General features: G+C 54.4%; 1 protein-coding gene across 1 annotated transcript; it reads right to left on the bottom strand.

The window, feature by feature from the left end:
- PRPF8 (pre-mRNA processing factor 8) lies at nucleotides 1-27,136 on the bottom strand. Its single transcript, XM_083480190.1, has 43 exons — nucleotides 26,945-27,136; nucleotides 22,355-22,469; nucleotides 21,976-22,144; nucleotides 20,739-20,903; nucleotides 20,438-20,656; nucleotides 18,782-18,994; nucleotides 18,312-18,437; nucleotides 18,093-18,198; nucleotides 17,605-17,795; nucleotides 16,890-17,009; nucleotides 16,491-16,680; nucleotides 16,071-16,190; nucleotides 15,384-15,518; nucleotides 15,117-15,246; nucleotides 14,528-14,724; nucleotides 13,708-13,914; nucleotides 13,453-13,616; nucleotides 13,001-13,127; nucleotides 12,675-12,867; nucleotides 12,031-12,218; nucleotides 11,679-11,917; nucleotides 11,166-11,312; nucleotides 10,832-11,042; nucleotides 9,828-9,944; nucleotides 9,486-9,733; nucleotides 9,188-9,367; nucleotides 8,936-9,071; nucleotides 8,307-8,476; nucleotides 8,079-8,208; nucleotides 7,768-7,914; nucleotides 7,100-7,260; nucleotides 6,770-6,961; nucleotides 5,276-5,513; nucleotides 4,996-5,124; nucleotides 4,741-4,854; nucleotides 4,440-4,613; nucleotides 4,047-4,240; nucleotides 3,459-3,698; nucleotides 3,201-3,342; nucleotides 2,181-2,321; nucleotides 1,727-1,866; nucleotides 1,336-1,538; nucleotides 1-427 (listed from the first exon to the last, which is right to left on the bottom strand). Exons 2-43 carry the CDS (start codon nucleotides 22,452-22,454, stop codon nucleotides 273-275), a joined length of 7,008 nt encoding a protein of 2,335 aa, XP_083336316.1. The 5' UTR covers nucleotides 22,455-22,469; nucleotides 26,945-27,136; the 3' UTR covers nucleotides 1-272.
- Between the last annotated feature and the right edge of the window lie 30 nt (nucleotides 27,137-27,166).

Raw genomic sequence — 27,166 nt, forward strand, 5'->3', positions numbered from 1 at the left:
TCCCATTTATACAAAATTTTTATTAAACAACTGTGGAACTACACTCAGAAGCAGGCACTATACACACACACATACCAACCAATACACACACTTTACACAAGTGTTGTAAAGTGACTTGACTCGGAAACCTTAAAAGGGGCGGGGGAGGGAGATGCTGAACATTAACTGGGCAGGTGAGAAAGGGGAAAAGGTAAAACATGGCAGGCACTGTTGAATGTCAACAGTTCTCAGTCTTGGCCAGCGAGCATCTGGTTCCCTCGGCCACCCTGGGCCTAGGAGTAGAGGTCCTCTCGGTCGGCAGAGTACACCTCCCCTTCCTGCAGGAGGGCGAAGTTGAGGAAGTGAGAGGGGCGGTGGACCTCGTGGTAGAACTCTTTGGGGTTCGCCAACTGCAGCTCGTACTTCATGTTGGGATCGTGACGGACACCTGCAAGGGGGGGGGGGAACACACACAAACACCGCCATCAGTCCCATCTGGTCCAGCCTCCTCTTCTCGTAGGGGCCACCCAGATGCCCCCGTTGGAAGCCAGCAAGAAGGATTCGAACACAAGAGCAACTCTCCCCCCCCCCTGGGGTTTCTAGCAACTGGTGTCTGGAGGCAGAGAACAGCCACTGTGGCTTCGTGGCCATCGATAGCCCCTGCCCCCCACTTCCTCGACTGCCCTCTAATCCTCTTTTAAAGCCATCCAAGTGGGTGGCGATCCCTGCCTCCTGTGGGGGTGAGTTCCACAGTCTGCGCTGCATGAAGAAGTCCTTCCTTTTACCAGCTTCAATGGCTCCTGCTTTGGTGCCAGGAATGGATGGTGAGAAAACCTCAAGGCGGGGCTCAGGCTAGGCCGACATGTGGTGGGGAGTTCTGTGGCGTCTCCAGGTGCTTTATGGACTGCCAGCAGCCAGGGCTGGTGGGAGCGGGGAGTCCAACAACATATCAAGTGCCACAGATCTCTTGCCCCCAATCCCTGGCCTAGGCTGATTCTGCTGCTCAGCAGGAAGGGCAGAAGTAAGGCTGCCCTCCTCCCCTCCGTTTCCTTTCTGAGCAGAACGGCTACATCCTGCCTGGCAGGAAGCGAAGGCGCTGGTGGGGTGGTGGGCACAGCTGGCTGGTTTTCTCAGCAGCCTCATCTCTGCCACCGGACACAAAAGCTCAGAGCTTAAGGTTACTGGATCAGTCAGGGGGGAAAGATCCTGGGGAGGGAAGGAGGCGGGTCTTGACCGGAGAGAAGGCTAACCAGGAAGAGCTGCTTCTAGGTCACAGGCCCATCAGCCTGGAGAGAAGAGGAAGAGGCTCATTATGGGACGGGCCATCGCAGCAGAAACCCCTCTGCCTCAACTCACCCATGAAGTTGTAGTTCCAAGAGCCTTGCGCTGGCACCATGAAGAAGCCCAAGAAGCGGTCGGAGAGCAGCATCTGCACCCTCTCGTAGTGAGAGGGCAGGTAGCCCTTGGGGTTGTTCCCTTTGTCGGTGTTCTGCCTGCCCCACTCGTAGCCGCTGGGGGTCAGCTTGTAGGCCGTCAAGGTGCAGGAGCCGGGGGTGAAGCTGGGCAGGGGAGAAACCCGGGGTGAAGACAAGGAACAGGGCAAGTTCTGTTCCGCCCTCCTCCTCAGCAGAGCCCAGTTCCCACCTGTGCCCTCCAAGGGGATCCAAGACGCCCAGCGCCCAGGCGCGATAGTGATTGCTCCAGCCTCCAAGCAGGGCCCACAGCCTCTCCTGCCTCTGGGACTCACCTGCAGGTGATGATGATGGTCTTTTCGCCATCCCAAGAGGGGTTCTCAGCCATGACTTTGGCATGGGTTGTGACGTCCTGTGGGGAGAGCTGGGGCGACTCATTCGGCTGCGTGTGGATCCACCCCAGGGGCTCCATCTCCTGTAAAATTGAGAGAAAGTCATCGCTGACTCCTTCCAGGGCTGACGGCAGGGGGAGGCTTCCCAAAGGGGGTGGGGTGGGGCGCCGTTGGCTAACGAACAGAGTGAGGCAGACATCTCCACAAGGAACGCAGGCAGGCCCAAGCCGCTGTGCCCTGCCGTGGGGCTCTGTTGTTCCTCTGCCCCCTCCAGCCCACTGGTGGGTGACCAGAAGCAGCACAAAGATGGTGGCAAGAGGCACAAGATAAAGGCCCATCACCAAGACACCCAGAGCCGCCTCCCCTGCCACGTTTGGGGTGCCCAGGCCAGACGCACCTTGAGGTACTCGTGTTGGGGCAGCTGGCCAGGAAGGTGGACGGTCTGGTGAGTGCCCCACTGAGGCACCATCACGATGCACCGGATCTCCTTCACCTGGGGGTTGTCTGGGGGGCTCACCCCATACAAGTATCCTGCAATCTGGGAGGGGGAAAAAAGAAAAGGCACACCGACCTCAGTGAGAGGCTTTGGCAAAGCAGCCCCCAGGAGGCAAAAGGCCCAGGAAGCCCCACAGAAGCAAGTCGGATGAAATAGGTCAGTGGACAGGAAGGGAACGAGGGTTCAAGGCACACGCAGGAAAAAAAATCAGATCCAGTGAAACAGGCGGGGGAATGACTGGCCCTCCAGTGGTTGCTGACCTGCAACTCCCATCACCATCATAATCACCCCTGGTCCCTGGCCCTGCTGGCTGCTGGGAGTCCAGCATCATCCAGAGGCCTGCAGATGATCCCCACAATGACAGCAAGAAGACCCAAGGGGTAGAGAAGGTTGAGCTGGAATTCAGGGGGAAGCAAAGCTTCACAGTATATGACAAAAACATCAGAGCCGTGCCGTCTACGTTGCACTGACATTGTACACAAAACACCCCGGGAAGAACAGTTGTGATGTTCTGGAGTGTTAGTTTTCATGAGGAAAAGAGAACTGAAAGTTGTGTCAATTTTATGACCAACTTCTGGCCTAGTTATAAAGCCTCCCTCCCTCTCTAATTAACTATTTGTCTTTGTCATAAACAGTTTTACTGGCTGACACTGTGTTATTCTGGACTCCTCCCTATCCCCAAAGAGAAAATTCCTAGCATTTAAAACATTTTTCTTGAGGAATAATACTGGCAGCGGGTATCAGTGAGATCAGGAGGGGAACAGAAAGTGGGCAAGAACGCAGCCAGCCAGTTAGTTGGGAGGAGGGGAAAAGAGCCATGGGGCACAGAGAGAGAGAGAGAGCAAAGACCCCCCCAGGGCCCAAGTCCGTTACTCCCTCAACCGCCACCACCCCCGCCTTCACCACCACCGGCCAGGGCACCTGGGCACGCAGGTCCGATATGCAGATGAACTTTTTCAGGACATTCTTGGGAAGGATGTAAGTGTAGCCTGTCTCCTTGATGTCATCCGACGAGACGTAGATGTGGTTTGTCCGCAGGTGGAGGTTGGCAGCGGAGATGGCCCTGTTTGGAGGGAGACGAGGAGGAAGAGGAAGGGGGTTACTGGAGGACCCAGACACGCCCCCGCCTCACCCAAGGCCACAGCTGCTGCTGCCACCGCCAGCCCCTCGGCTGCCCACCTGACGCGCCACTCTGTCTTGGAGGAGAAGGTCTGGGTCTCATAGTTGCTGGTGGTGGAGGTGATGATCTCATCGCCGTGCTTGTTCACGGTCCGTGTCTGGGTGGCCGTCAGCTGCGACTGCTCCTTGGTCTGCTTCTCAATCTCGGCAATCTGCTGGCGCTGCTGCGAAGGGGCAGAGATCTCCATGCCCAGGATGATGTCCCGGATCTCAGACTGCGTCAGGGAGGCCACGTTCACGCTGGCGAGAGAGGAGCCAGGAAAGGTGAGATCGGGCAGGCAGAGGCAGGGGGACACTCTCCTACCACGGCACCTGCTAAGGCAGCAGGACAACCCTCCCTCCCTCCCTCTGCTTCTTAAAAACTGCGGCTGGTGCTAAGATGGGGGAGAAGGGGGTCAAGCTCAGGGAAGTCCAAAGAGTGAAATGCCTCAAGGACTGCCTCTCTCCACAAGAACCGACATGGACCCTGCGCACATCCTCCGCATCCATTCCTCGTATGCCCCTGCCCCTCCACGAGAGGCACGTGCTTGTCCCCGCCCCAAAGAAGGAATGTGTCCCTCTGGCTGAAAAGGCTAGGGAGCCTCTTACTTGTTCTTTTTCCCATAGTCGGCCAAGATCAAGTCCTTCAGCTGCACCTCCACTTTGATCCACTCCTCGTCCGTCAGGGTGGGCCAGATGTGGTGAGGCTCCGTGATGGTGGTCTTGTCTGGCTTCAGGATGACCTTGGCCCGGTCGTTGTTTACGTGCAGAGCCCGGAGGATGAGGATCAGGCGGGAGAAGGCCTGCAGGCAGAGAGAGAGGGAGGCAGGTGAACAGGGATGCAAGTGCGCCTCAAAGCGTGAGCATCTGCAGCTGGATCTTGCTGGGGAGGGACTCCTTCTCTGGGAAGCCTCAAGAGCTCGGCCAGAGGAGGTGCCACCATGCTCCAAGCCCCCGGCAGATGCCAGTTTCTGCTGGACGGCTCTCCCACTCCAGCCTCACCGTGTAGGAGGAAATGGTCTTCAGCCAGTCGTCGTAGAGGTTGAAGAGCACCATCTGGGGCTCTGTGGCCTTCAGGATGAGGTCCCCGAACTTCTCCACTTTCAGGCAGGCCTGGAAGGGCAACTGGAGCTCCGAGCCTTTGATGACGATGTTGGGGAAATCCAGCAAGTGCACCTGGGAGGAGGGAGAGAGAGAAGAGAGGCGGGTCAGGGGAGCAGGGTGAGGCCAGAGGTCTCCAGCGCCACCTGGAGGAGAGCAGACTCTGCAGGTGCCCCATCCCAAGACAAAGACCCCAGCCCACCTCCAGAGGGTCCAACATGCCCTTCCGAGTGACAATGATCTGCTTCGGCTGCTCCTCAACGGGCAGGGAGCGGATCAGGGCCGCCACTTCCTCAGCCGTCTTCCACTTGGCTAGCTGGAAAAGGGATGGGGAGGGAGAAAAGGAAGAGAAGGCGCTGAGTAAAGAACCAGCCCTGCCATTGGCCCAGTGGCTCCTTTTAAAACTCTGGCGCATGCACAGGTGGCCGCGGAGCTGGCCCAGGCCCCGCCTCCTCACCTGGCCCAACCGCTTCTGCCCCGCCCACACGGAGGTGTGGATGATCTTCAGGAAGAGCTGCCCCGTCCGGGGGTTGAAGATGAAGATGGCCCCATTGATGGGCTTGGTCGTCAGGTTCCCTTCAAAGGTCTGGAAGGGGAAAGAAGAAGCCCGTGAGTTTCTAGACCCTCCGTTGCCCCCCCACCCCGGTTCAAAGCAGGTCACAGCAGCACTGGGAGACCTCTCAGGCCGCGGACAGGCCGCCTCCTCCCCAGCCCGCAGGGTCAGTGGTGGCTCTCACTTTGTGGATGGTGACCCTGTAGACGTTGGTGTCGTCGACAAACCAGATGATCTGGTTGGAGAAGAGCTCCCCGTAGTTCTGGGAGGACAGGTAGGGCTCGGTGGGCTCGGAGGAGTAGAGCTGCAGCCCCTTCCGGATCCGCTCCCGCAGGACGTACAGAGCCGGGTTCGCCTTCATGATCTTAGCCATGGCCTGCTGGATCAGGGGCTTGCTCCCGGGGAACCAGTTCCCATAGGCGCTGGGGAAGCCAAGCAGGGGAAGGTCAGGGTCACAGGTCAGAGGCAGCCCCTCCCCTCCCTTCCACACAGCTGGCTGCACAGACACTCCCATTCCTCCAGGGTGGTTGCAGTCACCTAGAGGGGGACCCATTCTGTGGACCAAAGAAAGCTCGGGGTCTGGTATGGTTGGCTTGCTTATATACTTTTTGGTAGTCACAGGAGAAGCTTATGGGTGGGGTACAGGTAACTATAGCTATGCTCAACCTCTGAGTAACAGAAGCTGAAGGGAATCGCAGGAAGGGAGCATGCTGTTACCCCTGGTCCTGCTCATGGGCTTCCAATGATAGCATCTGGCTGGCTATTGTGCAAAGATGGGGGAGATGGGCCCCTCTGGGCCTGATCCAGCAGCCAGGCTCCTCTTCTAAAGGATTGCTCAAATTCACAGAAGGGGACAAGGCTACCACTGATTGCTGGAGGCAGCAGACTCCCTCTGCTGCTGAATCCCGGTCGCTGGAGGACAAGGTGCAGACTGTGCGGAGATGCTCAGACCTTGTTTGTGAGCTTCTCACTGGGCATCAAGGTGCTGGGCTGTTTATTTTTGCTTTATCTAAACTTCTATCCTGCCCTTTCTCTCAAAGGGGCATATATGAAGCCGACTGTCAGTTTAGTTTTGCCATCTTTAGCGAAAACGAATCCGCCTCCTTTGTCTTTTAGCACTGTTGTGGCTTTTAGTGTTTGATATTTTACTATGTTTTATATATGCTGTAAGCCACCTAGAGTGTCTGGGGAAACCCAGCCAGATGGGTGGGGTATAAAAAAAAAGAATAATTAAAAATTCAAGTCTCTGAGTACTATGGCTACTCCATGAGCTTTTCCTGATCCGAGTGCTGCCCACTGTTGACTGAAGCAGGGTTCGCTCAGGAGTTTGATTCATTTGGGTGAGCTGTGAACTTCTTGTAAGAAGGCCGTGTGGGGTTTCATGGTGTTTATGTACGAGGTGATGCGTTTTCTTTTGACAGGGTTTCCCAGCCCCCTCCCCTTTAGCATAATTGCTCTTAAGCCAGGCATTCTGCATGTCTACTTTACAGGGGGATTCCCTGCCAACCCACCTGGGCGACCCTGTGTTTCTCCCTTTCTCCCAAAGGAGATTAGACGGGACCAGTCTGATCCAGCAGACGGGCTCTTCTTAGGTCCCTATTAAGAGGTGACCCCTCAAACCCTGCTGGGACCCCAACCTACTTTGCATCCCCTGGAAAACACCCTCCCACCCCCTCACCTGTGCAGGTTGTAGGCCAGGTCGATGGCGATGAGGACGCCAGTGGGAGATGGGTAGATGCTCATGTTGTCCGTGGTGTAGTCCAGGAACTTTGCCCGGGCGTAACGCTCAATGTCGTGGGAGTCGTAGTCGCCCCAGCGCAACTGGATGTCGATCCAGTACTTCTGGGTGGTGGTGCTGTCCATCACGTCCCTGCGCAGGAAGCAGGCAGCCGTTGGCATGGCACTCGGCAAGCCAGGAGCCTTGCCGCCACCCCAAGGGGGTGCCCCTCCTCCTCCCTCCCCCCTCCATCCCCGCTTGCCCTCAGTGGGAAGAAGCAGACGGACTCACTTGGAGTCTGCCAACAGGGAGGGACGGGAGACGTTCCATTTGTAGGAAGCGAAGAGGAGGATGTCTGCGCAGGAGGAGTTCATCTTGTAGGACTTCCTGGGGTGGATTGTCTCCTTCTGCACTGTCTCAATCTCCAGGGCGTCCAGCTCTTGGTCAAACACCTGGGGAGAAGTGGACCACTCAGAACAGCCCCGTGGGCCCAGAAGTCACCACCACTCCCCCAAGAAGGCAGCAGCAACAGAGGGATCCCCCTGAGTCCTGTCTCACCCAGAGGTTTAAGAGGTTTCTGCAAAGCCTAGAGACTCATTCACTGTGCCGGAAGGTTCGCTAAACAAACCCTCTTACAGCCTCTGGCCCCCCCCCCCACAATTTGGTGCTTTCCCGTTTTCCTTTGGGGGGGCAGAACAGAAGCCAGAGAATCCCCTTAAGAGCAGCTTGGAACTGGCAGGAGCAGAGGAGGTGGTTTCCCCTCCACTTGGGGCTCAGAATGTCCCAGCTTCACCCTGACAGCATCTCCAAGGAGGGCAGTGGTGGGGGAGAAAATCCACTAGCCTGCAACCCTGGAGAGACGCTGCTGCCAGTCAGAGGGGGCAGCCTGAGCTAGACTGCCCAAGGCCAGAGACCAAGCATAGGGCTGCTGCTCCTGCCCCGCTTGGCCGCCTCCTCACCTGGCACAAGTCCATGACAATGCTCTCATGGATCTTCTGCCACAAATGGGCCCGGAAGATCTGGATGAGGGAGATCTTCAGCGTGGGGATCTTGCCGTGCATGAAGATGCCTGTCAGGTCCAGCTGCACCTGGAAGCCCACGTACACCTGCAAGGAGAAGGGCAGACGCTCAGGAAAAGGGGGGAGCGCCATAAAACCTTAGAAGTGGAAAGCTGGGAGATGCGAAGGAGAGACAGAGTTGATGTCCCCACCAGCTGCCCCTCAAGAGATGACTCAGGAGTAGCCCCCCCCCAAGCCAGCAGGAGACTCACGTTGGCCCTGTTGATGGTGGGAGACCACCAGAGGGTGAACCTTCTGTTGGGGATCTGGTTGAGACCTGAGCGCTGGGCGTTGGTCAGCTTCTTCCACTTCATGGACTCCTCAAACCCGGAAGCCTTTTCCCTAGAAGCAGAACACAGACATGGTGAGGCCTGAGCTCAGGCCTGGAGTCGCGCAAGGGTCTTCTGACCGCTCTCTTCCACACTCCCGATCCTCCTTACCAAAAGAGACCCTCCCAGGTTGGGAAGTAAGTGCCCTTGAAGAGGGTGTGCTCCAGGATGCCCTCCACCCCGCCCAGCGCCTGGATCATGTCCGTGCGGTAGTTGTTCAGGTTCCAGAGCTTCCCGTCGTGGCGCTGGTGGGTCCACCAGAACGGGTTCTGCTTCAGGACCTGGAAGGGGCAGGGGGAGAACGTTAGAGAAGGAGAAGCGTCAGGCGGAGAAGAACAAGAGCAGAGGGCTCGGCACCCCTGGGCAGTTTGGGGAGGGGAGGTTTTGTTGCTTGCCAAGCCACCAGCCCTTGTAAGAGAAAGAGGGAAGGGTTGGTCATGGGCCCCCAGTCCCCCCCTAGCCCAGTGGAGCAGGGGAGTTCCCTACTGGAGGTGAAAATAACTGCCAGACTCTGAAAAGCTGGGCTCACCAGATGACATTTATCAGTTTTGTTGAATTAATTAAGCTTAGTAATTTAAATTTCATTTTGAACAAATGTACACTTAATTGTTACTGAATTCTGATGTGTTACCACCGTCCTTGGCCGGGTTGTGCAGACCGCTCTTCTGAACGATGCTTCTTGCAGGGCAGGGTGAGAGGGCACTGGGGACAGGCTTGTGGAAGCCAGGGACCCCTCCTACCTGGTACTGCTTGAAATCCGTCCTGACCCTCCAGCCCTTGTCGTAGGCCAGGGTGTGGCGGTCCTTCTGGAAGAGGGTGTTGATGCGAGGGATGCCCCTGTCCCACGAGTCCTCCAAATCCTCCAGAGTCAGGCGCCTGGGAAGGAGAGGGGGAGAGACAAGGCTGCAGCTGGCTCCTCACTCTTCTTCCCCTGCCCCACCAGGGAGGGAGGGAGGAGGAGGAGGCGGCGCTCTCCTGCCTCTCAAGCGCACCTGTTCTGAGCGATGGCCTCCTGCCTCTTGAGGGCATACTCGGCCCACACCCGCTGGGAGTCAATGAACTCGCTCTCCCATGGCTGGATGTAGCGGTACAAGTTGGGGATCAGCTGGTCCTCCTCGTGGCTCATCCCCGAGCGGAAGTGGGTGATGCCCACGTCCGTCTGCTTGGACCACCTGCGGGGAAGAGGGGAGAAGGTGTGGGTGGAGAGAAGTCCCTGCTGGAAGGTCTTTCCGCTCCCTCCCTCCCTCCCTCCCCACCCTACCCCACCCGGCCTCCCTCCTCCCAGCTCACCTGAGGTCAGACTGGGGGATGAGGACGTGCCCCATGGACAGCATCCCCAGGCCCCCCAGCTCCTTGGGGGTGTAGAAGACGACCGGCGGAAAGCGGCTGGGCATCTTGGAGTTCAGGCCAATCTTGATCCGGGTCTGGATCTTGTTCTCGCACTTCACCAGCAGGTCCAGCAGCTCCTGGGTGTTCACCACGGCCTCCCGGAAGTAGGTCATCAGCCCAATCAGGGCCGTGTTCCACTTGTTCACGATCTGGAAAGCAGAGAGGGGAGAGCCAGGCCTCAGAGACTCTGCATTGAGACTATGCAAACACACCCCAGGCCCAAAGACATGCCTCTCTCCTGACCTTGGTGAAGGTGGTGGAGCCGGAGGCCATCAGGATCTGCCTGACCCGGTTGTGGAACCTCTGCATGGATTCATCGTCCACCCGCAGGAAGCACTGAGCCGTCCGCTCCTTGGTCACCTGAAAGAGTAGCCAGAGCAAGGACTTCAGGAGGGCCCTGCAGTGCTGGATCAGGCCAAAGGACTAAACCTCAGGAAGAACTTTCTGACAGTGGACTTTCCTTCTTTGGAAGTTTGGGGCCACCAGCCAGGGATTCTTTAGCCGTGCCGGCATCACAGGGGTCAGATTAAGGGGTCCTTGGGGGTCCTTTCCAACTCTATAATTCTTTTATGAGAAGAGCCAGTGTGGTGTAGTGGTTAAGGGCGGTAGACTCGTAATCTAGTGAACCGGGTTCGCTTCCCTGCTCCTCCACATGCGGCTGCTGGGTGACCTTGGGCCAGTCACACTTCTCTGAAGTCTCTCAGCCCCACTCACCTCACAGAGTGTTTGTTGTTGGGGAGGAAGGGAAAGGAGAATATGAGCCGCTTTGAGACTCCTTAGGGTAGTGATAAAGCGGGATATCAAATCCAAACTTTTCTTCTTTGATTCTACCTAGCACAGCACCCTGTTCTCACCCTGACCAACTAGGCACCCTCAAAGGAAAGCCCACAAGCAGCATTCCCTGCACTGGTGATTCACTCCCTGCACTTCTGTCTCCAACAGTGGAGAAAGAACACAGCCCTGTCTGTGAACTTGTCTAATTCTCTTTGAAAGTAATCAGAAGAGGCCCGCAGCAGGCGGATTAGGCCAAGGGGCCTCCATCATTGCCCAAACTTCCACAGTGGTGAATCAGATGCCTCAAAGTGAAGCCCAAAAGGGGAACAGAAGCACAACGGCAGCAACTTTCCCCTGCTGTGATTTCCATGCAAAAGTAAGCACCACCTCCCATGGACTGACTTGGCCTGGCCTCTCTGAACCCAAAGGGGACTGTTCCCTGTCCCCAAACACAGTCCGCCGTCTCTCCCCACCTCATTCTGCAGATTCCAGACGCCGTCCTTGTGTGTGAACTCCTCGTAGCTCGTGCGGCACTTGGGCAGGATGCGGCACTCGAAGCCGCACATGTTGAAGAGCAGGTTGGGGTTGTCCTTGCTGTAGACGGAGACGAAGCTGTTCTCCCACTGCACCGTGGTGACCGAGCGCGGCAGGCGGTTCTTGATGTCCCAGAAGACGGCCCGGCCCCTGGCAGGAGGGAAGAGGTGTCAATCCCCTGGCCCAGGCAGGCCCCACAACCCACCCCCTTTCTGGCCACAGAGCCAGCAGGGCAACCGGCCCCTCCACTTGACCCCGGAGCCAGCCACTCACAGGTTGACGTCATGCTTCATCAGCCGCATCCGGGCATCTCGGGGCCAACACTTCTTGTTGTTGTAGCCGACGATGTTCTCATTGTTGGGGTCCGGGTGCTCTGTCAGGTAGCGCTGGATCAGGTCCCTTGCCTCATCGGCAGTGAACCTGAGGAAGCAGCAGAGGGCAAAGTCAGGAGGGTCAGAACTCCACACCACCGGGACACATTACCCTTTGGGGCAAAGCTGGACATGGGCAGGCTGTGTGCGGAGGGGGGTCTTTCCAGTTCAGCAATGGGATCGTAGGAAGCTGCCTTGCGCCGCCCCATCAGTCCATCCAGATCAGTGTTGCCAACACTGGCTGGTAGCATCTCTACAGGATTTTAGGCAGGGAGGTTTTCCCAGCCCTTCCTGGAGGCGCCACAGGTGCCACTCAGCTACGAGGGCCCCTCCTCATCCCATTGGCGTTCCTCCTGGAGCCACCTATCTGCAGGAGCACCCCCCCTTCTCCTGCTCCCTCCACGGCCCCCAGTACCTGAAGAAGATGTGGATGCGGTCAATGTATCTGCAGAAGAGGCGGATGGGGTGGGCCACCTCGGTGGCAATGTCCTGGAAGCTGAGGAAGTCATTGGGCATCTGCGGGGGGCCGGCCATCTCACTGGCGCGATGCAGGCCAAGCACCAGCAGGTCCATCACCAGGCCGTAGTACTGGACGATGAAGGAGGCAAACTGCAGGCCGCGGATGATGCCGTAGGAGTTGGTGTGGTTCATGTCCTGGGGGAGGAAAGAGACAGGTCAGCCAGAGGGCTCAGCCGGGGGGCACAAGCCCCAACCAGCTGCGTGAAGGAGGCCCTGGGCCCTCAGAGGAAAACACCCCCAGGCCCCACCTTGTAGTTGATGACCACGTTGTTCTTGGCTGTCATGTAGTCAGCAATGTTGTGGTCAACAATGAGGCGCAGGAGCCTGTTGAGGAGCGTCAGGTCAATCTTTTCGTACATCTTCTCAAAGCGAGACTCCAGCATGACGTTGCACTCGCCCTCGCTGGTCTCCCACACGTCCTGCAGGTTGTTGATGCCTGGAAGGGAAGGGAGGGCGGGAAGAGAAGGAGCCCAGCTCAATCCAGTTCCATCCTGCTAAGGAAGGAAGGGAGGGAAAAAGGAACCCCTGAGGCCAGCTGTGCCCTGCTCAAAACCCCCCTGGAGGAACTGGAGTCAAGGAATAGGCTCAGGGGCTGACAGTTCGACAGCCAAGGCCTTCCTCAGGCCTCTTCCCAATCAGGAAACACCCAACCCGCTCTCAAAGCAGACACTGGATCCATGGATGCTTCCCACGGTCAAGAGCACCTGTGAGGGCATCTACAGGTATGACTGGGAAAGGCAACCCCCCCTTGAACACCTGGTGTGCCTCTGCCAGTAACTGCAGACAAAGCTGAGCTAGATGAACCCACAGCCTGATTTAGTACCAGGCAGCTTCCTACACAGCACAACCAAGAAGCCCCCCGCCCCAGGCCCCCTCTCCCCACAGGGCTCACCCTGGCACCACTTGTAGACGAGCAGCGGAGGGGGCTCTGTGTCTGCCGGCTTGATCCAGGGTGGGAAGAGGCGCCTCTTGTCGGCCTCGTACCACAGGTACTGGTCCAGGTAGGCGTCTGTGATCTTCTCCAGGGGCTCCACGTCATAGACTGGGACAAGGTGGCTGTAGAGGTCCATGAACTCAATGCCCACCTGGCCAAAGAGGATGAAGAGGAGTCAGCCAGCAGGGGGCGAGGGAAGAGCACCCCAAGGACGCCACAGCTGGGAACACGTCACTCTGGGGATGCTGAGGCCCTGTAGGCACTCCCCCCTCCAACAGCCTCACCTCCTTGAAGGCTCGCTGGGTCAGCAAGTGTCGCTTGATGCGGGACAAGGCCTCGTGGGGGTTGTCGTAAGCCTGCTCAATGAGGCCCAGCTCCTCCCGCTGAGACTGGTTCAGCCGAGACTTCACACTGCAGGGGAGGGAGGGAAGTTACATTTCATGGAATGGGAGGCATTCCTCAACGGCCACAATTCCTCAGAAAGCAGGGTCCCCCAAGGCCACCATAAGAACCTGAGAAGAGCCTGGCTGCTGGATCAGGCTCAACATCCCATTCTCACAGGAGCCCCAAAGGGAAGCCCCCAAGCAAGAGCTCCCCTCTCCCCTCCTGCAGCTTCCACCAGCAGCTATTCAGCAGTGATGCCTAGCCGTTGTGGCTGGTAACCACCAGCATTGGACCAGAGCGCTGCTTGGGCCCCGCAATGTGGCCTGTGGCCTCCCACCTTCCCTTGGCTCACCTGTAGGCCTCCTTGAGCCTCTCCAGGGCCAGGATGAGCAGCTTGGTGTCGTGCTTGTAGGAGAGCGGGGGGAAGGGGATGGGCGAGAAGCGCCGGCTCTCCAGCCAGTGGACGGTGGTGGTGTAGACGGCCACGGCCTCCTCTGCCGTGATGTAGGGGCCATCCTGTGGGGGAGGCACAGCAGGCACACAGTCAGGCAGGGGTCTCTCCGCCGCCCCGCCCCACAGCCCCCCGCCCCACTCCACCCGGCCCCACCTTCAGGTAGTTGTGCTGCCGCTCCTGCTCTGCCTTCAGGTACAGCCGCGTCAGGCGGCCCAGGTTCTTCTTGCAGACTGTCTTGTCCACGGTGGCTCCGCGCCGGATGCGCTCGCGGTTGTAGTGTGCCGTGTTGGTCCACCAGTCGGCCTTGGCCTTCACGTAGCGCAGGATCATGTTCTCAATGGGGGTCGGCAGCCCTGGCACCTGGCAGGGGGAGGGAGGGAGAGGTCACCGGGTGGGACAGGACCTTTCCTATGCTGCATAAGGTCAAAGATACATAGAGTACACAAGTTCTGGTTTTGTCTATGCTTTTTATTATTCTGTGAAGTTCAATAAAATACAGATTTCTAAGACAGGAAGGACAGAGGGCAGGCTGCCTGGAGGAGTTGGCATCAGGTGGAAGGAGGGCAGGATCCAATCTCAAGGGCCGTCAGGATTCAATCTCAAGGGCCGTCACAGGGAAGGAGGAGCAAGCTTGTTCTCTGCTGCTCTGGAGGGCAGGACTCAAACCAATGGATTCAAGTTCTGAGAAAGGCACATACTCCCTGGAAAGGTGGAGGACTCTCCTTTCTTGGAAGTTTTTAAAGAGAGGTTAGATGGCCACCTGCTGAGGGATTCGTTAGCGGAGATTTCTGCGTTGCAGGGTGTGGGGTCCCTTCCAACTCTTTCATTCTCTAACTGGGAGAGAGGCCTGCCTGAAACCCTGGGGAGCCTCTGCCAGTCAGTGTGGCCCACAGTGGGCCAGGTAGACCAAGGGTCAGACTCCCTAAGGCAGCTCCCAATGTTGGGGGGCAGCCAGGGGCCCCGAGGGACTTGCCTTCCAGGGGATGTTGGCTTTCCAGCACCGCCAGGCTTCGCTCAGGTGCTGCAGGATGGTCCTGGCCTTGTTCTGCTTGATCCCCTCGGGCATCATGTCCAGGATGTCGTGCATGACGGCCGCGCGCAGCTCCAGGTCAAAGTGGGACTCCACACGCTGCTTGGTGACAGTCTTGGCCACCCCCTTGGAGTGACGGCCTAAGAAGGGAGGGAGGAAAGGTTGGTCAGGGAAGGAAAGACTAGGCCAGCCAAACAGCTATGCAGCAAGGGGGGGGGGGAGAACTCTGGAAACGGCCCCCAGAGACTCCCACCCAGATGGCTCAGGAAACCCCAGACAAACCAAGAACCTTATAAGGCAGAGATGCTACTCAGGTGTCCTCTTTGTCTCTTACCATTTTTGCGGGGAATGCTCTTTTTCTAGCACAAACACAGGTGTGTTTGGTTTTCAATATTGCTGGTATGCTTTGAATTTCTGTCATTTGTAGTTGCGTTATTTGGCACCTTCTTAATCTTGGGAGCCTCCTTGGCTGAAAGGCGGCACAAAACGGACAGCAACATAACCCCTCCCCCTTCCCTCCCCATCTGCTCACCTTCGAACTGCCTGGCCAGGAGGTTGCCCAGCCAGCGCTCCAGCAGGGGAGTGATGCCTCGCATGAAGAAGAGCCAGACACGCCAGCCGGGCGCCCAGAAGCCGCAGCCAGGACCCTTCCCCACCGGCCCCTAGGAGAAGGGGGCAGGAAAAGCATGTTAAAAAACTGAAGTGGGGGAATCCAGCAGATCACTGTTCCTCCCCCAGCTTCCACCTTCCACTCCCAGCTCAGCTGCAACCCCCCATCCGGGCTCCCTGCAGGACTCACCGTGTTGAAGCGGTAATAGATGAGGTGCTTCAGGTCTTTGCACATCCGGATCTGCCTCATCAGCTTGTACTTGTACCTGTACATCCCCGTCAGCTGCCCCACGTGGGCAAAGATGTACTGGAGGCCGTCTGAAAGCTGCGGGCAGAGGGGGGCAGTTGGGGATTAGAGAGAGAGAGAGAGAAGGCCAATATGTTACAGTGGGGGGGGGCACTTGCACAGCCTCTCTGCAAGTGACATGCATCTCCTTTCAGAACTGAAGAGTCACACTGGGGGGGGGGGCATATCTAGTTGAGCGTCCTCTTATACCCCAAAGGGGAGGGCCCCTGAGGGCAACCCTGAACCCAGCTGTGATGGCTGCTAACCTAGATAGGCTGTCAAAGACGACCGGAAAAATTCATGGGGGATAATGGCAATCAATGGCTCCTAGCCAGCATGGCCATGCTCTGCCCACCCCCCGTCAGAGGCAGCCACGCTTCCGAATGCCAGCCCCTGGAAAAGGCAGAAGGGGAGGGGACTCTGGTGCTAGGATCCTGCTTGTGGATTAAGGGGCAGCTGGCTGGCTGCTACAAAGACAGGAAGCTGGACTATTACGGGCCCCCTTTGAACTGACCTCGAAGGCTCTCCTTGCGTTCTTCTGCTACATTCCTTCTCGGCAGCAGAAAAGGGGCTGGGCTGGCAATGACCTACCTGGAAGGCGTCCACATTGCCCAGCCTGTACTGGACGTGGCTGTCCACCACCAGCTTGGTCAGGCGCAGCACCTCCCGGCAAAGGTGGAAAGCATTGCCAAAGCGGGACTTTTTCCTCTCCTGCAGACAAAGAGGAGGGAGAGGTGTGCTGTGCAGAACCCCCCAACACCAACTGCACCGAAGAAGCTGCCCAAGGCTCCCTCAGCAGCTGCCAAGCCCCCTCCCCAAATCAGGCTAGGAGCAGGAGCTGGCTGACAGGGAAGGCCAGCTCCATCTTCCCATGACTCGACTGGCAGCAGCTACCCACAATCCCGTTCACGGATGAAGTGTGACCAGAATGGGACTCGGGAAGGGGCTGTGTTGTGGCCCCTCACTGACTGGAGAAGGTCGTCAGCCCCTGTTGGGGAGCAGAGCCGGCACCTTGGTGGTGAGGGTCTTGACGGGCTTCAGGTTGAAGTTGTAGTCCAGGTGGAGATAATTGAGGTTCTTGCGGTGGATCAAGAGGTTGAGCATGTTGTAGCCCTGGCGGCAGACCTGCAGCCCCACCTCCACCCAGTCCAGCTTGGTCGACTGGAAGAACTTGGTGGCCTTGAAGGAGCGGAAGAGGTACCTGGAGGGGAGAGAGGGGAAGGCAGGCTGTGTGTCACATCAAGGGGCAGGAAGCTGCCTGGTCCACTAGGCCCAGTTCCCATCACCTCCTGCCTGACACCCTTCCCTCCTCCCCAAGACGCCAGTGGGGCTTGAACAAGGACCCCTGTGCCTGCAAAGCAGATCCTCTGTCACTGAGCTACAGACTCCCCTCCAGGGAGGGCCGCTCACCTCTTCTTCTGGGCCTTGGGGGGTCGGTGCTTGAGAGCATTCAGGACGTAGTACTTGAGCAGCTTCTGGTAAGAGACGCGGACTTTGACGGGCTGCCCGGCGGGGCAATGCTCTCGGTACCTGGGAGTCAAAGGCAAAAAGTTTTGGAACTCCCTGCCTATTGATATCAGGCTGGCACCTGCTAAAAACATTTCTATTTAAAGAAGTCTACCCAGGTATTTAGAAGGATGTTCTCCTCACCTTTCGAATGTCTATTGCTGTTAATTTTTCTTAATGATTATTTCATTGTTTACCTTTTCTGTAAATCACTTTTGAGTGTGTTTTTAAAATCAAGCAGTGTATAAATCTTACAAAGTAAAATAAGATACAGTAAGGTATTTTACTTCTCCAGCGAGAGCTCCAGGAAGTTTACCACCACTAAGTTAGCACTTCAAGCATTTACAACGGAACAACTGAAAAAACACCCTCAGTTGTATCTCACCAAGTCCTGCTCAGAGGCATGTTGAATTTAAGGGACCCAAGTTAGTCATGTCCACTCTGGGTAGGACTAAAAGAAACACAGGAAGCTGCATTATATTGAGTCAGACCCTTGGTCCACCTAGCTCAGTGCTGTCTACACTGACTGGTAGCAGCTCCGCTGGATTTCAGGCAGGAGTCTCTCCCAGGCTCCACCTAAAAACGCCATTGGGAAATGTCTTTCTAAGAGCCCCCTTACCAGTTCTTGACGAGGGGGATGTCGAGGGCCCTGCGGGTCCTGCCAGAGCGCAGGTTGAAGGGCCGAGGGGCCCAGAGGAGGGCGATGCCATTGGCTGTGTTGTCGGTGTAGAGGGGTGTCTCCTTCAGGAAGGGCTCCACAAACTCTGGGAGCTCAAACTCCTCATCATCATCAGGGAGAGGCTCCTGGCTCTGGAAGGAGAAACCGGAGCACACAAAAACCCTCCAGAAACTGCCAGCAAACATTTAGGGAGTTGTTTAAGTGAGCCTCCCTGCCTGCCTTCCTTTGTAAGTGCGGTGGGGAAGCTCAGGCCCTTCGGATGCCTCTTCCTTGTTGGACGGAGGATAAAGGGGGGGACAAGGGTGTAGGAAATTTACATTCTTTGCTCTATCCACTTTCAAGGCAGAAAGGCAGGGTGGCCTCACCCCCAAACCCCCCCCCCCGCTAATGAATAAATGTCCCCCTCCTCCCTAGATCCACGAGCCCACCTTAACAGAGTGCCTGTGCGAAATGGGGTTGATGAGGGGGTCGAAGTAGAAAGCTGGCAGGTCCGGATCCTCCGTCTTGATGAAGACGACGTTCGGGGTGTGATACCTGCGCGGAACAGGTGACGTCAGGCAGAGCTGTGCCCTCCACCACTTCCTCCTTCCCTCCCTCTCTCCCCCACCCCGCAACTGGCCCAGCCCCACCCACCCTCAAAATCTCACCAGGTGAGGTGGACGTGGTGGGGAAGGTTGTTGTACAGGTAGGGGAAGGCGATCTTGTACTCTGTCCGGATGGGCTGCCGGATGATGATCTTGTTGATGTCGTTGAACTCGTTCCAGTCCTCATCCCTGTTTGGACCAGAAGGGAGGCGGGTGGTCAGGTCCAGGGCTTTATGGGGCAGGGGAACAAGCCTGGCAGCCCCCTCCTTCCCTGCCTCAAGCTGGCCTTGGAGAGATCTCCCTGGAAACAGCAGCCTGCTACAGCTGCCCCCCTCAAAGCCTGCTTTCACTGCCACACAGGTCAAGCGACTGCCCCCCCCGGGGGTTCTCAGCACCCCACCTCTGGGTCCCGTCAAAATACACCTGAAATGGTCCAAGGGCAGTGAGCCCCAGATCAGCTTCCTCCAAAAGCAGCCTGGGTCCTATAACACCAAATCTCCCTCCCACCCCCAGGGAAAAAGGCTCCCACTTACTGCAGGTTAATGTCTCGGACCAGGGGCTCAAACTTGGGCCCCCCTGGGATGGCCATGTTGAGGGCCTTGGAGGTGAAAAAGGCCTTCAGGTCAAACAGGTAGAAGTAGTTGTCGTCCACAAGGTCTGTGAGGAGCTGGTTGGCCAGGCGGTAGAGGGTGGACATCATGGGGAGGGTGAACTGCCAGCGCTGGTAGGTGGAACCATTGACGTATCTGCAGGCCCAGAGCAGAAAGCCAACTTTCAAACCCATTCTCCTTCCTATCCCCCACAGCAGAAACCAGGCCTTGCACACAGAACGTGGTGTGGTATTTTTGCAGGTCAAACAGGCAGTGCTTAGCAATAGAGGCAAGGAACGCTTCAGTCCCCAAAAGCAGGATATTCTCAGGGGTCCCAGCTGGAACTGATGGGGAGCCTACATCTGGGGAAGGCACAGATCTAGTCCTGAGTTCCACACAGCTTCCCAAAGGAGGGCTTTGAAGGTGCCTACTGGGCCCAGCTGAAAGCCAACCCATGTGTACCTTCAGAGCTCTCCCTTCTCCAGCCGGAGACACAAAGGAACAGCCTTGGAGAAAGGGGCTGTTGAGAGTGCAGGCTGTTCTCCCAAGCCAAAAAAGCAAGTGCATCACCTCTCAGCCACCCTGACTCACACTTTCCAAAGCTCTCCAGCAGCACCTTTTTCAAGCCCTAGTGAAGCTCCCCCCCCCAAGTAATTTCATTTTTAACAAACACGATGGAACAAAAAGCATAATTCAACAAACACAATCCTGGTACGTTTCTGCAGAAAAATCAAAGAAGGGATTAAAAAAACGGATGTACCGTGCTATATTAGAAGCAAAAAAACTTGTTTTGATGAATTGGAAGAGCTGCAAAAAGATTCCATTGAGCACATGGATTGATAATATGAACAGATTAGCTACATATGAACGAATTGCATGACGACACAAAATAAGAATGGATAAATATGAAGAATCTGGAACGAATATTTAAGCGATAAGGCAGATAGTGGTGGGAAGTAGAGGGAGGAGAGAGAGGTGGGAAAATATTGTTTAAAAAGGTGTAGTCACAGGTATATCAGTGTATCCAAATCTGAATTGTCAAATTGCATTATTACTGTTACTATGGTTTTTGTTGTATGTGTCTTTTGCGGTTGATATTTGTATCGATAAATTGGTTTAAAAAAATTTTTTTTAAGGGGATTAGGATCCAGAATCCAGGGTGGGGAGGAGAGTGGAGGGTTACCAGAAGGAGATAGTACGTAATGACACATTCAGTCTTTAGGTAGATTTTTAGGATCCAGGTTATTTGGAAAACTCATACTGAGGGCTCAAAGTGTTTGCGAATAATGGACGACCACAAACGATGACGAGAAAGGGGAGAGAGGCTCCTTGCTGCGGTGATACAAATTCAATAAACGGAAACTGATACTGAAATTAGCCACTTGCCTTTAAGCCCCCTAATTTGTCTTCTGTGGGTTTCTCAATCGCTGCCAGTCACCATGCCTTGTTTGGGGTAGCAGAATTTGATGCCCATAAAGACCCCCTTCTAGTTGACTCCCTCTCTACCTGGTCCCACTCTCTCCATCCCTGCCTTCTGTACAGAGCCTGACATAGAGGATTTTCTGCTTTAGCCATGAGCCCAGGCAAGATGGTACCCACTTGCGGTTGTCCTTCAGAGGCTGGTGGTCGTAGAACCAGTCCAGGACTGGGGCGTCCTCCTCGGGATCCAGCTCCAGCTGGATGGCCTCCAGGGGCTCCACGTCCAGGATGTTGTCAGCGTAGTCAAGGGGCGGCTCCTCATCATCAAAGGGCGGGAAGCGCATGCGCTTGAAATGCCGCCGATCCCTCTTCTCCCGCCTCATCATGATCCACATGGACCTGGAGCAGATCGGGAGGGTCAGGGGCTGAGATGCACATTGCAAGTCCAAGCCCCTGGAGCCGGATGGGAGACCTCACTTACCCCCACTGGGCAATGTAGACTGGTTCGATCACCCACGGGATCTCGTTGACAAAGGAGATGGCCCCCGTGATGTGGTACAGGACAGGGACGTCGCGAATCTGCTCCCAGGGCATCGGCATGTTCTCCAGAAGCTTCAGGACTGCATGGGGCATGTATTTGAGGGCACTGGGAGGGAGGAAAAGCAAAGCTAAAACAGGCTCTAAAGGTTGGGCCAGTCCTTACAAATGTCATACAAACCTCAGAAAAGGCCTGCCGTGCTGGATCAAGCCAAAGGGGGCCTGCCTAGTCCAGCATCCTGTCCTCACAGTGGTCAACCAGACGCTCCAAAGGGAAGAAGACCACAAGCAGCCCAGAGTGGCTGGGGAAACCCAGCCAGATGGGTGGGATACAAATAATAAGTTATTATTATTATTAAGCAGGAAGTGAGCACAAAAGCAAATCTCCCTTCCTGCCATTTCCAGCAACTGGTAGTCAGAAGCTTTATTATCATCAGGGTCAACTGACTTGCAGTTAGCAGTCAACACACAACCACAAAACTCTGCAGGTACATTTTCCAGGAAAAAAATTGTAGTACTTTTAATTTTCTGTGGGTTGTTTCATGAATGGGTAACAGTGAATGGATGTCAATTGCAATGTACTGCATCTGGCAACCTTGACGGTTTCAATGCCTTATGCTTTGCTTGCTAAATATATGCAGAATATAAGTCTTTGGGGAGGGGGAATTGGATCAAGTTAAGAGGGCCAGATCCAGGAGTGGCCAACCCTCTGCTGGCCACTTCTGACAGATGGGTGGGGCTGCCCACCTGTCAATCAGCTGACTTCAGGTCACTGAAAGTTCAAGGCAGAGCTGTAAAGCACTTGCAGTGAACAGGCAGCCACTGAATAGGGTGAAATAAGTAAAGCTGTCAGTGGCTGCTAGTCCTAATGGCTAAATTAAATCTCCACATTCAGAGGCAATCTGCCTCTTAGGATCAGTTGTTGAGAAGCCAAAGAAGGTCAGTGACTCCACATGTGGGAAACCAGGTTGCTGGGCCTTCTGTCCAATTCAGTTCAGGGCTTCTTTGAAGTTCTTAACTTGGAGACCCTCCCAGTAAAAAGCATAAAGGATTCTGCCAAAAGCTCCCAGAATCAACTCAGCCTCCCACCCCTTGAAAGGTCTGGCTGTTCCCCAACATAAGCAATGCCAGAAACACCCCACACCCCCAAACTGCCCGAGGTCACCATCTCCCCTTCTCACCCCAAATAGACCCGCTTGTCATGCCGGAACTTCCTGTTGGTCATGTCCCCGTGGTCCCGGATGATCTTCCGCACGTGCTCTGGCGGCATGTCCTCCTTCTGCGCATCCACAAAGCCAAATTTCCGCTTCTCGGCATAGCGCTTGGCCTGCAGCTGCTGCCACTTGCGAGCTGGAAGGGGAGCAGGCGAGGTCTCAGCATCAATCCTTGCCCTCTCCAGGGAGAGTTGGGGAAGGTGCTCTTACTGAAACCCCGGAGAACTATTTGCAACGAATGCCTTTCCGTCCAAGAGGGCAACACCCCCCCAGGGTCTAAGCGGAAGAAAGACAGGCCTCCCTCCCTCCCTCTCAAATAGGCACACAGATCCTGCCACAGCCATACCTTTTTCCTGCAGTTTTTCTTCAGACATGTAGTCAGGCAGTGGGGTCAAAGGAGCAGGCATTGGGGGGCAGGGCCCCCGGAAAGGGAACACGCCTGCCATGTTGAGGAGTTAGGGCTGGGAAGAGAAAGCAAATCAGGGAGAGAGAAGTGGGTGTGAATTCCTTCCAAGGAGTGTGAATTCTACTGCACTGCACTTCCCACAGTCCAACCTCCACTTCCCAAACACACCACCTCTGCAGAGAGACAGAAAAGCATTAAAAAATCCCAGAAATCTGTCATGAGGGAGAATATCCCACAAAGCTGTGGAATATGTTCTGCAGGAAGATTTACACTACAAGAAAATCAAGTGTTTCCCATGTTTTACTTTTCATCTGAGGAGGCCTGGCAAAACCTCAGGCTAAGAGGCCAAGGCAGTATCACACCCCTGGTCCGTCCATCTGATGAGGTTGATCAGCGGGAGCCATCCATGTGCCCTCCAGAGGCTGCAGGGCTACAGCTCCCTCACAAGTTCATTTAAATATAAATATCAAAGCACATCCAAAACACGCCCACAAAAATGACACATGCAAACAAATGAGGGCACATTTCAACATTTATTAATGTATATGTGTGTGTGTGTGAGTTGCGCCAAGGTCAGCCCTACTCAGAGGAGACCTCCTGAAAGACCCAAAGGGCGTGACTCACTGGGGGAGGGTCTCCTCCAAGTAAAGCTTAGTTGCATGCAGACTCGTGTGCTGGAGTGTGGGTGCCTTACAAATAGAATTACATCAGCTGTACGAATACGTATATGTGTGTGTGTATGTACACAAAGGTGACATGTGTGTGCGTGTATATATATATATATATATGCAGGTTTTGGTGTCTTCGGGTGTCTTCCCGTGTAAGAGTTGGGGTGTCTAGGCGACGTTTCGACGAGGTCTCACTCGTCATCTTCAGGCTGGTGCTTTCGGCTTCTTGTTACTGGAACAGAGCAGGATCTCAGTGTTTGAGTTCCTATAAATACTGTTGAGGGGGTGTGGTGTATAGCCTCCAACGTTCTGGGCAGAGAGGAAGTTACCAGGTTAGTGTGCCTTTTCTTCTTTTGTTCCTTAATTACTTGAGGGATATCTTGAGTGATTTCTTGAGTGATATTCTGAGTACCACTTAGGTGGGTCATAAAGTGTGGATTAGTTGCTAAAGCTTTCGTGTCTTGACCTCTTGAGCTTGTGAAGAGTTTTTCTGAGAAGATGGCTGTACTGCACTTAGTTGTGCTCTGGCTTGGCTTCGTGTATAGGGGCGAGCTGTGGTTTTGTGCCCTGTGCCAGCCAGATCTGTGTAGGGATTGCAGGGGGGTGCAGCATCCGGAGGTGCCACTATGGTTTGGCTACTGGATGGTGTCTGTAATTTATCTGTGGAGAGGGTCTGGGTTTGGGTCTGGTGTGGTTGATTGGTGATGGCGTTCTGTGTGCCTCTGGTTCTGGTGTCGGTTTTTGTGGGGAGGGCTAATTTCCAGATGTCTGGCAGGCGGGACGTGTCGTCACGCTTGTTCATGTTGTGAGGGTGTTTCTCTATCTCGATGGCTTCCATGATTATTCTCTTGTGGTGATGTTCCATGTTAAAGAGCAATTTGGAATCTGCAAAATTAATTTCGTGTCCTGTTTCTTTCATGTGTTGGAAAAGAGAGGAAGTTTTTTCTTCTTTTTTGACGGCATTCTTGTGTTCTGCGATACGTGCATTTATTCGTCTGTTTGTTTGTCCAATGTACGTGGCTGGGCAGACTTTGCAGGGTATTTCATAGACCCCTTGGTTTTCCAACTGGATTTTATCTTTGGGGTTTCTGAGGATATTGGCTATTTTTTGGTTGGTGCAAAAGGCTGTTTTGATATTGTGTTTATGGAGGATTTTGCTAATTTTATCTGTAGTGCCCTTGATATAAGGAAGGAGGGCCATGCCATTGTTTTCTTCTGTGTCTTGGTTTTTGGGGGTGTTTCTTTTTGGATTAGCTTCGTAACCCTGTTTTGCTGGTATCCATTGGCGATTAACACATTTGAGAGATTCTGTAACTCAGTTGTCAAGTGGTCTTTGTCAGCTAGGCGTTTGGTTCTGGAGATGAGAGTCTTGGCTACGGAGTTTATTTGTGCAGGGTGGTGGTGTGATTGTGCATGTAAGTAGCGGTTGGTGTGTGTTTTTTTCCGGTAGATAGTGTGTCCTAGGGAGCCATCAGGTTTTTTGTAGATTAGGACGTCAAGGAAGGGAAGTTGGTTGTTGGCTTCTATTTCCATAGTGAATTGTATTTTGGGGTGTAGGCTGTTGAGATGTGTGAGGAAGCTATCTAGTTTTTCTTTCCCGTGTGGCCAAATTACAAAGGTGTCGTCAACATATCTGAGCCAAAGTTTGGGTTTGTGTTCTGACTTGTCTAAAGCATTGGTTTCAAAGTGTTCCATGTACAAATTTGCGATGACCGGTGAGAGGGGTGATCCCATAGGGATCCCATAGATCCCCTCTCACCGGTCATCGCAAATTTGTACATGGAACACTTTGAAACCAATGCTTTAGACAAGTCAGAACACAAACCCAAACTTTGGCTCAGATATGTTGACGACACCTTTGTAATTTGGCCACACGGGAAAGAAAAACTAGATAGCTTCCTCACACATCTCAACAGCCTACACCCCAAAATACAATTCACTATGGAAATAGAAGCCAACAACCAACTTCCCTTCCTTGACGTCCTAATCTACAAAAAACCTGATGGCTCCCTAGGACACACTATCTACCGGAAAAAAACACACACCAACCGCTACTTACATGCACAATCACACCACCACCCTGCACAAATAAACTCCGTAGCCAAGACTCTCATCTCCAGAACCAAACGCCTAGCTGACAAAGACCACTTGACAACTGAGTTACAGAATCTCTCAAATGTGTTAATCGCCAATGGATACCAGCAAAACAGGGTTACGAAGCTAATCCAAAAAGAAACACCCCCAAAAACCAAGACACAGAAGAAAACAATGGCATGGCCCTCCTTCCTTATATCAAGGGCACTACAGATAAAATTAGCAAAATCCTCCATAAACACAATATCAAAACAGCCTTTTGCACCAACCAAAAAATAGCCAATATCCTCAGAAACCCCAAAGATAAAATCCAGTTGGAAAACCAAGGGGTCTATGAAATACCCTGCAAAGTCTGCCCAGCCACGTACATTGGACAAACAAACAGACGAATAAATGCACGTATCGCAGAACACAAGAATGCCGTCAAAAAAGAAGAAAAAACTTCCTCTCTTTTCCAACACATGAAAGAAACAGGACACGAAATTAATTTTGCAGATTCCAAATTGCTCTTTAACATGGAACATCACCACAAGAGAATAATCATGGAAGCCATCGAGATAGAGAAACACCCTCACAACATGAACAAGCGTGACGACACGTCCCGCCTGCCAGACATCTGGAAATTAGCCCTCCCCACAAAAACCGACACCAGAACCAGAGGCACACAGAACGCCATCACCAATCAACCACACCAGACCCAAACCCAGACCCTCTCCACAGATAAATTACAGACACCATCCAGTAGCCAAACCATAGTGGCACCTCCGGATGCTGCACCCCCCTGCAATCCCTACACAGATCTGGCTGGCACAGGGCACAAAACCACAGCTCGCCCCTATACACGAAGCCAAGCCAGAGCACAACTAAGTGCAGTACAGCCATCTTCTCAGAAAAACTCTTCACAAGCTCAAGAGGTCAAGACACGAAGGCTTTAGCAACTAATCCACACCTAATGACCCACCTAAGTGGTACTCAGAATATCACTCAAGAAATCACTCAAGATATCCCTCAAGTAATTAAGGAACAAAAGAAGAAAAGAACACTAGCCTGGGAACTTCCCCTCTGCCCAGAACTTTTGAGGCAATACACCACACCCCTCTACAGTATTTATAGGAACTCAAACACTGAGATCCCGCTCTGTTCCAGTAACAAGAAGCCGAAAGCACCAGCCTGAAGATGACGAGTGAGACCTCGTCGAAACGTCGCCTAGACACCCCAACTTTTACACGGGAAGACACCCGAGGACACCAAAACCTGCATTCCTGTACCCGTGAAAATCTACGAAAACATATATATATATATATATATATGTGTGTGTGTGCGTGTACACACACACACACACACACATATATATATATATATATACATATACACATGCACGTATATATACATATACACACTGCACATATATACAAACATATACAGTGGTACCTCGGGTTACATACGCTTCAGGTTATATACGCTTTAGGTTACACACTCCGCTAACCCAGAAATAACCCAGGATAAGAACAGTTTCAGGTTAAGAACAGACCTCTGGAACGAATTAAGTACTTAACCCGAGGTACCACTGTACACAAACGCATATACATACATACACACACGCTCCACGCATAAATTGGTCGTGCCGTATTTTGCACGCACATTTAAAACGTCCCTCAGGGCGCTTCTCCCGGGGAGGTGCGGCCCTTAATCCGGATTGGCGCATGTGGAGCCGTCAATCCGAATCGGCCACTCCGGTTTCCCCCAAGGCCCGACTCTCTTTGCATACCTGTCCCCTCCGCGAGGGGGGCTGCCCGGCTCTTCCTCTCCCCTCGCCTCCGCTCCGGGTCCCGCTTTCTCTCTCGCTGCCGCCGCTTCTCTCCCAGCGCCTCGGGAAACTCTAATGGCCGCCACCAACGCCACTCTCGGGACGCAGATCGCAGCCACTGCGCAGGCGCGGCGGCGCGGAACCGGATGCGGCGGAGCGCGGTGTGCGCAAACGGCCGTTGAA

Source organism: Podarcis liolepis (genome assembly GCF_965112155.1).
Source record: "Podarcis liolepis genome assembly, chromosome: 16".
Taxonomy (NCBI): domain Eukaryota; kingdom Metazoa; phylum Chordata; class Lepidosauria; order Squamata; family Lacertidae; genus Podarcis; species Podarcis liolepis.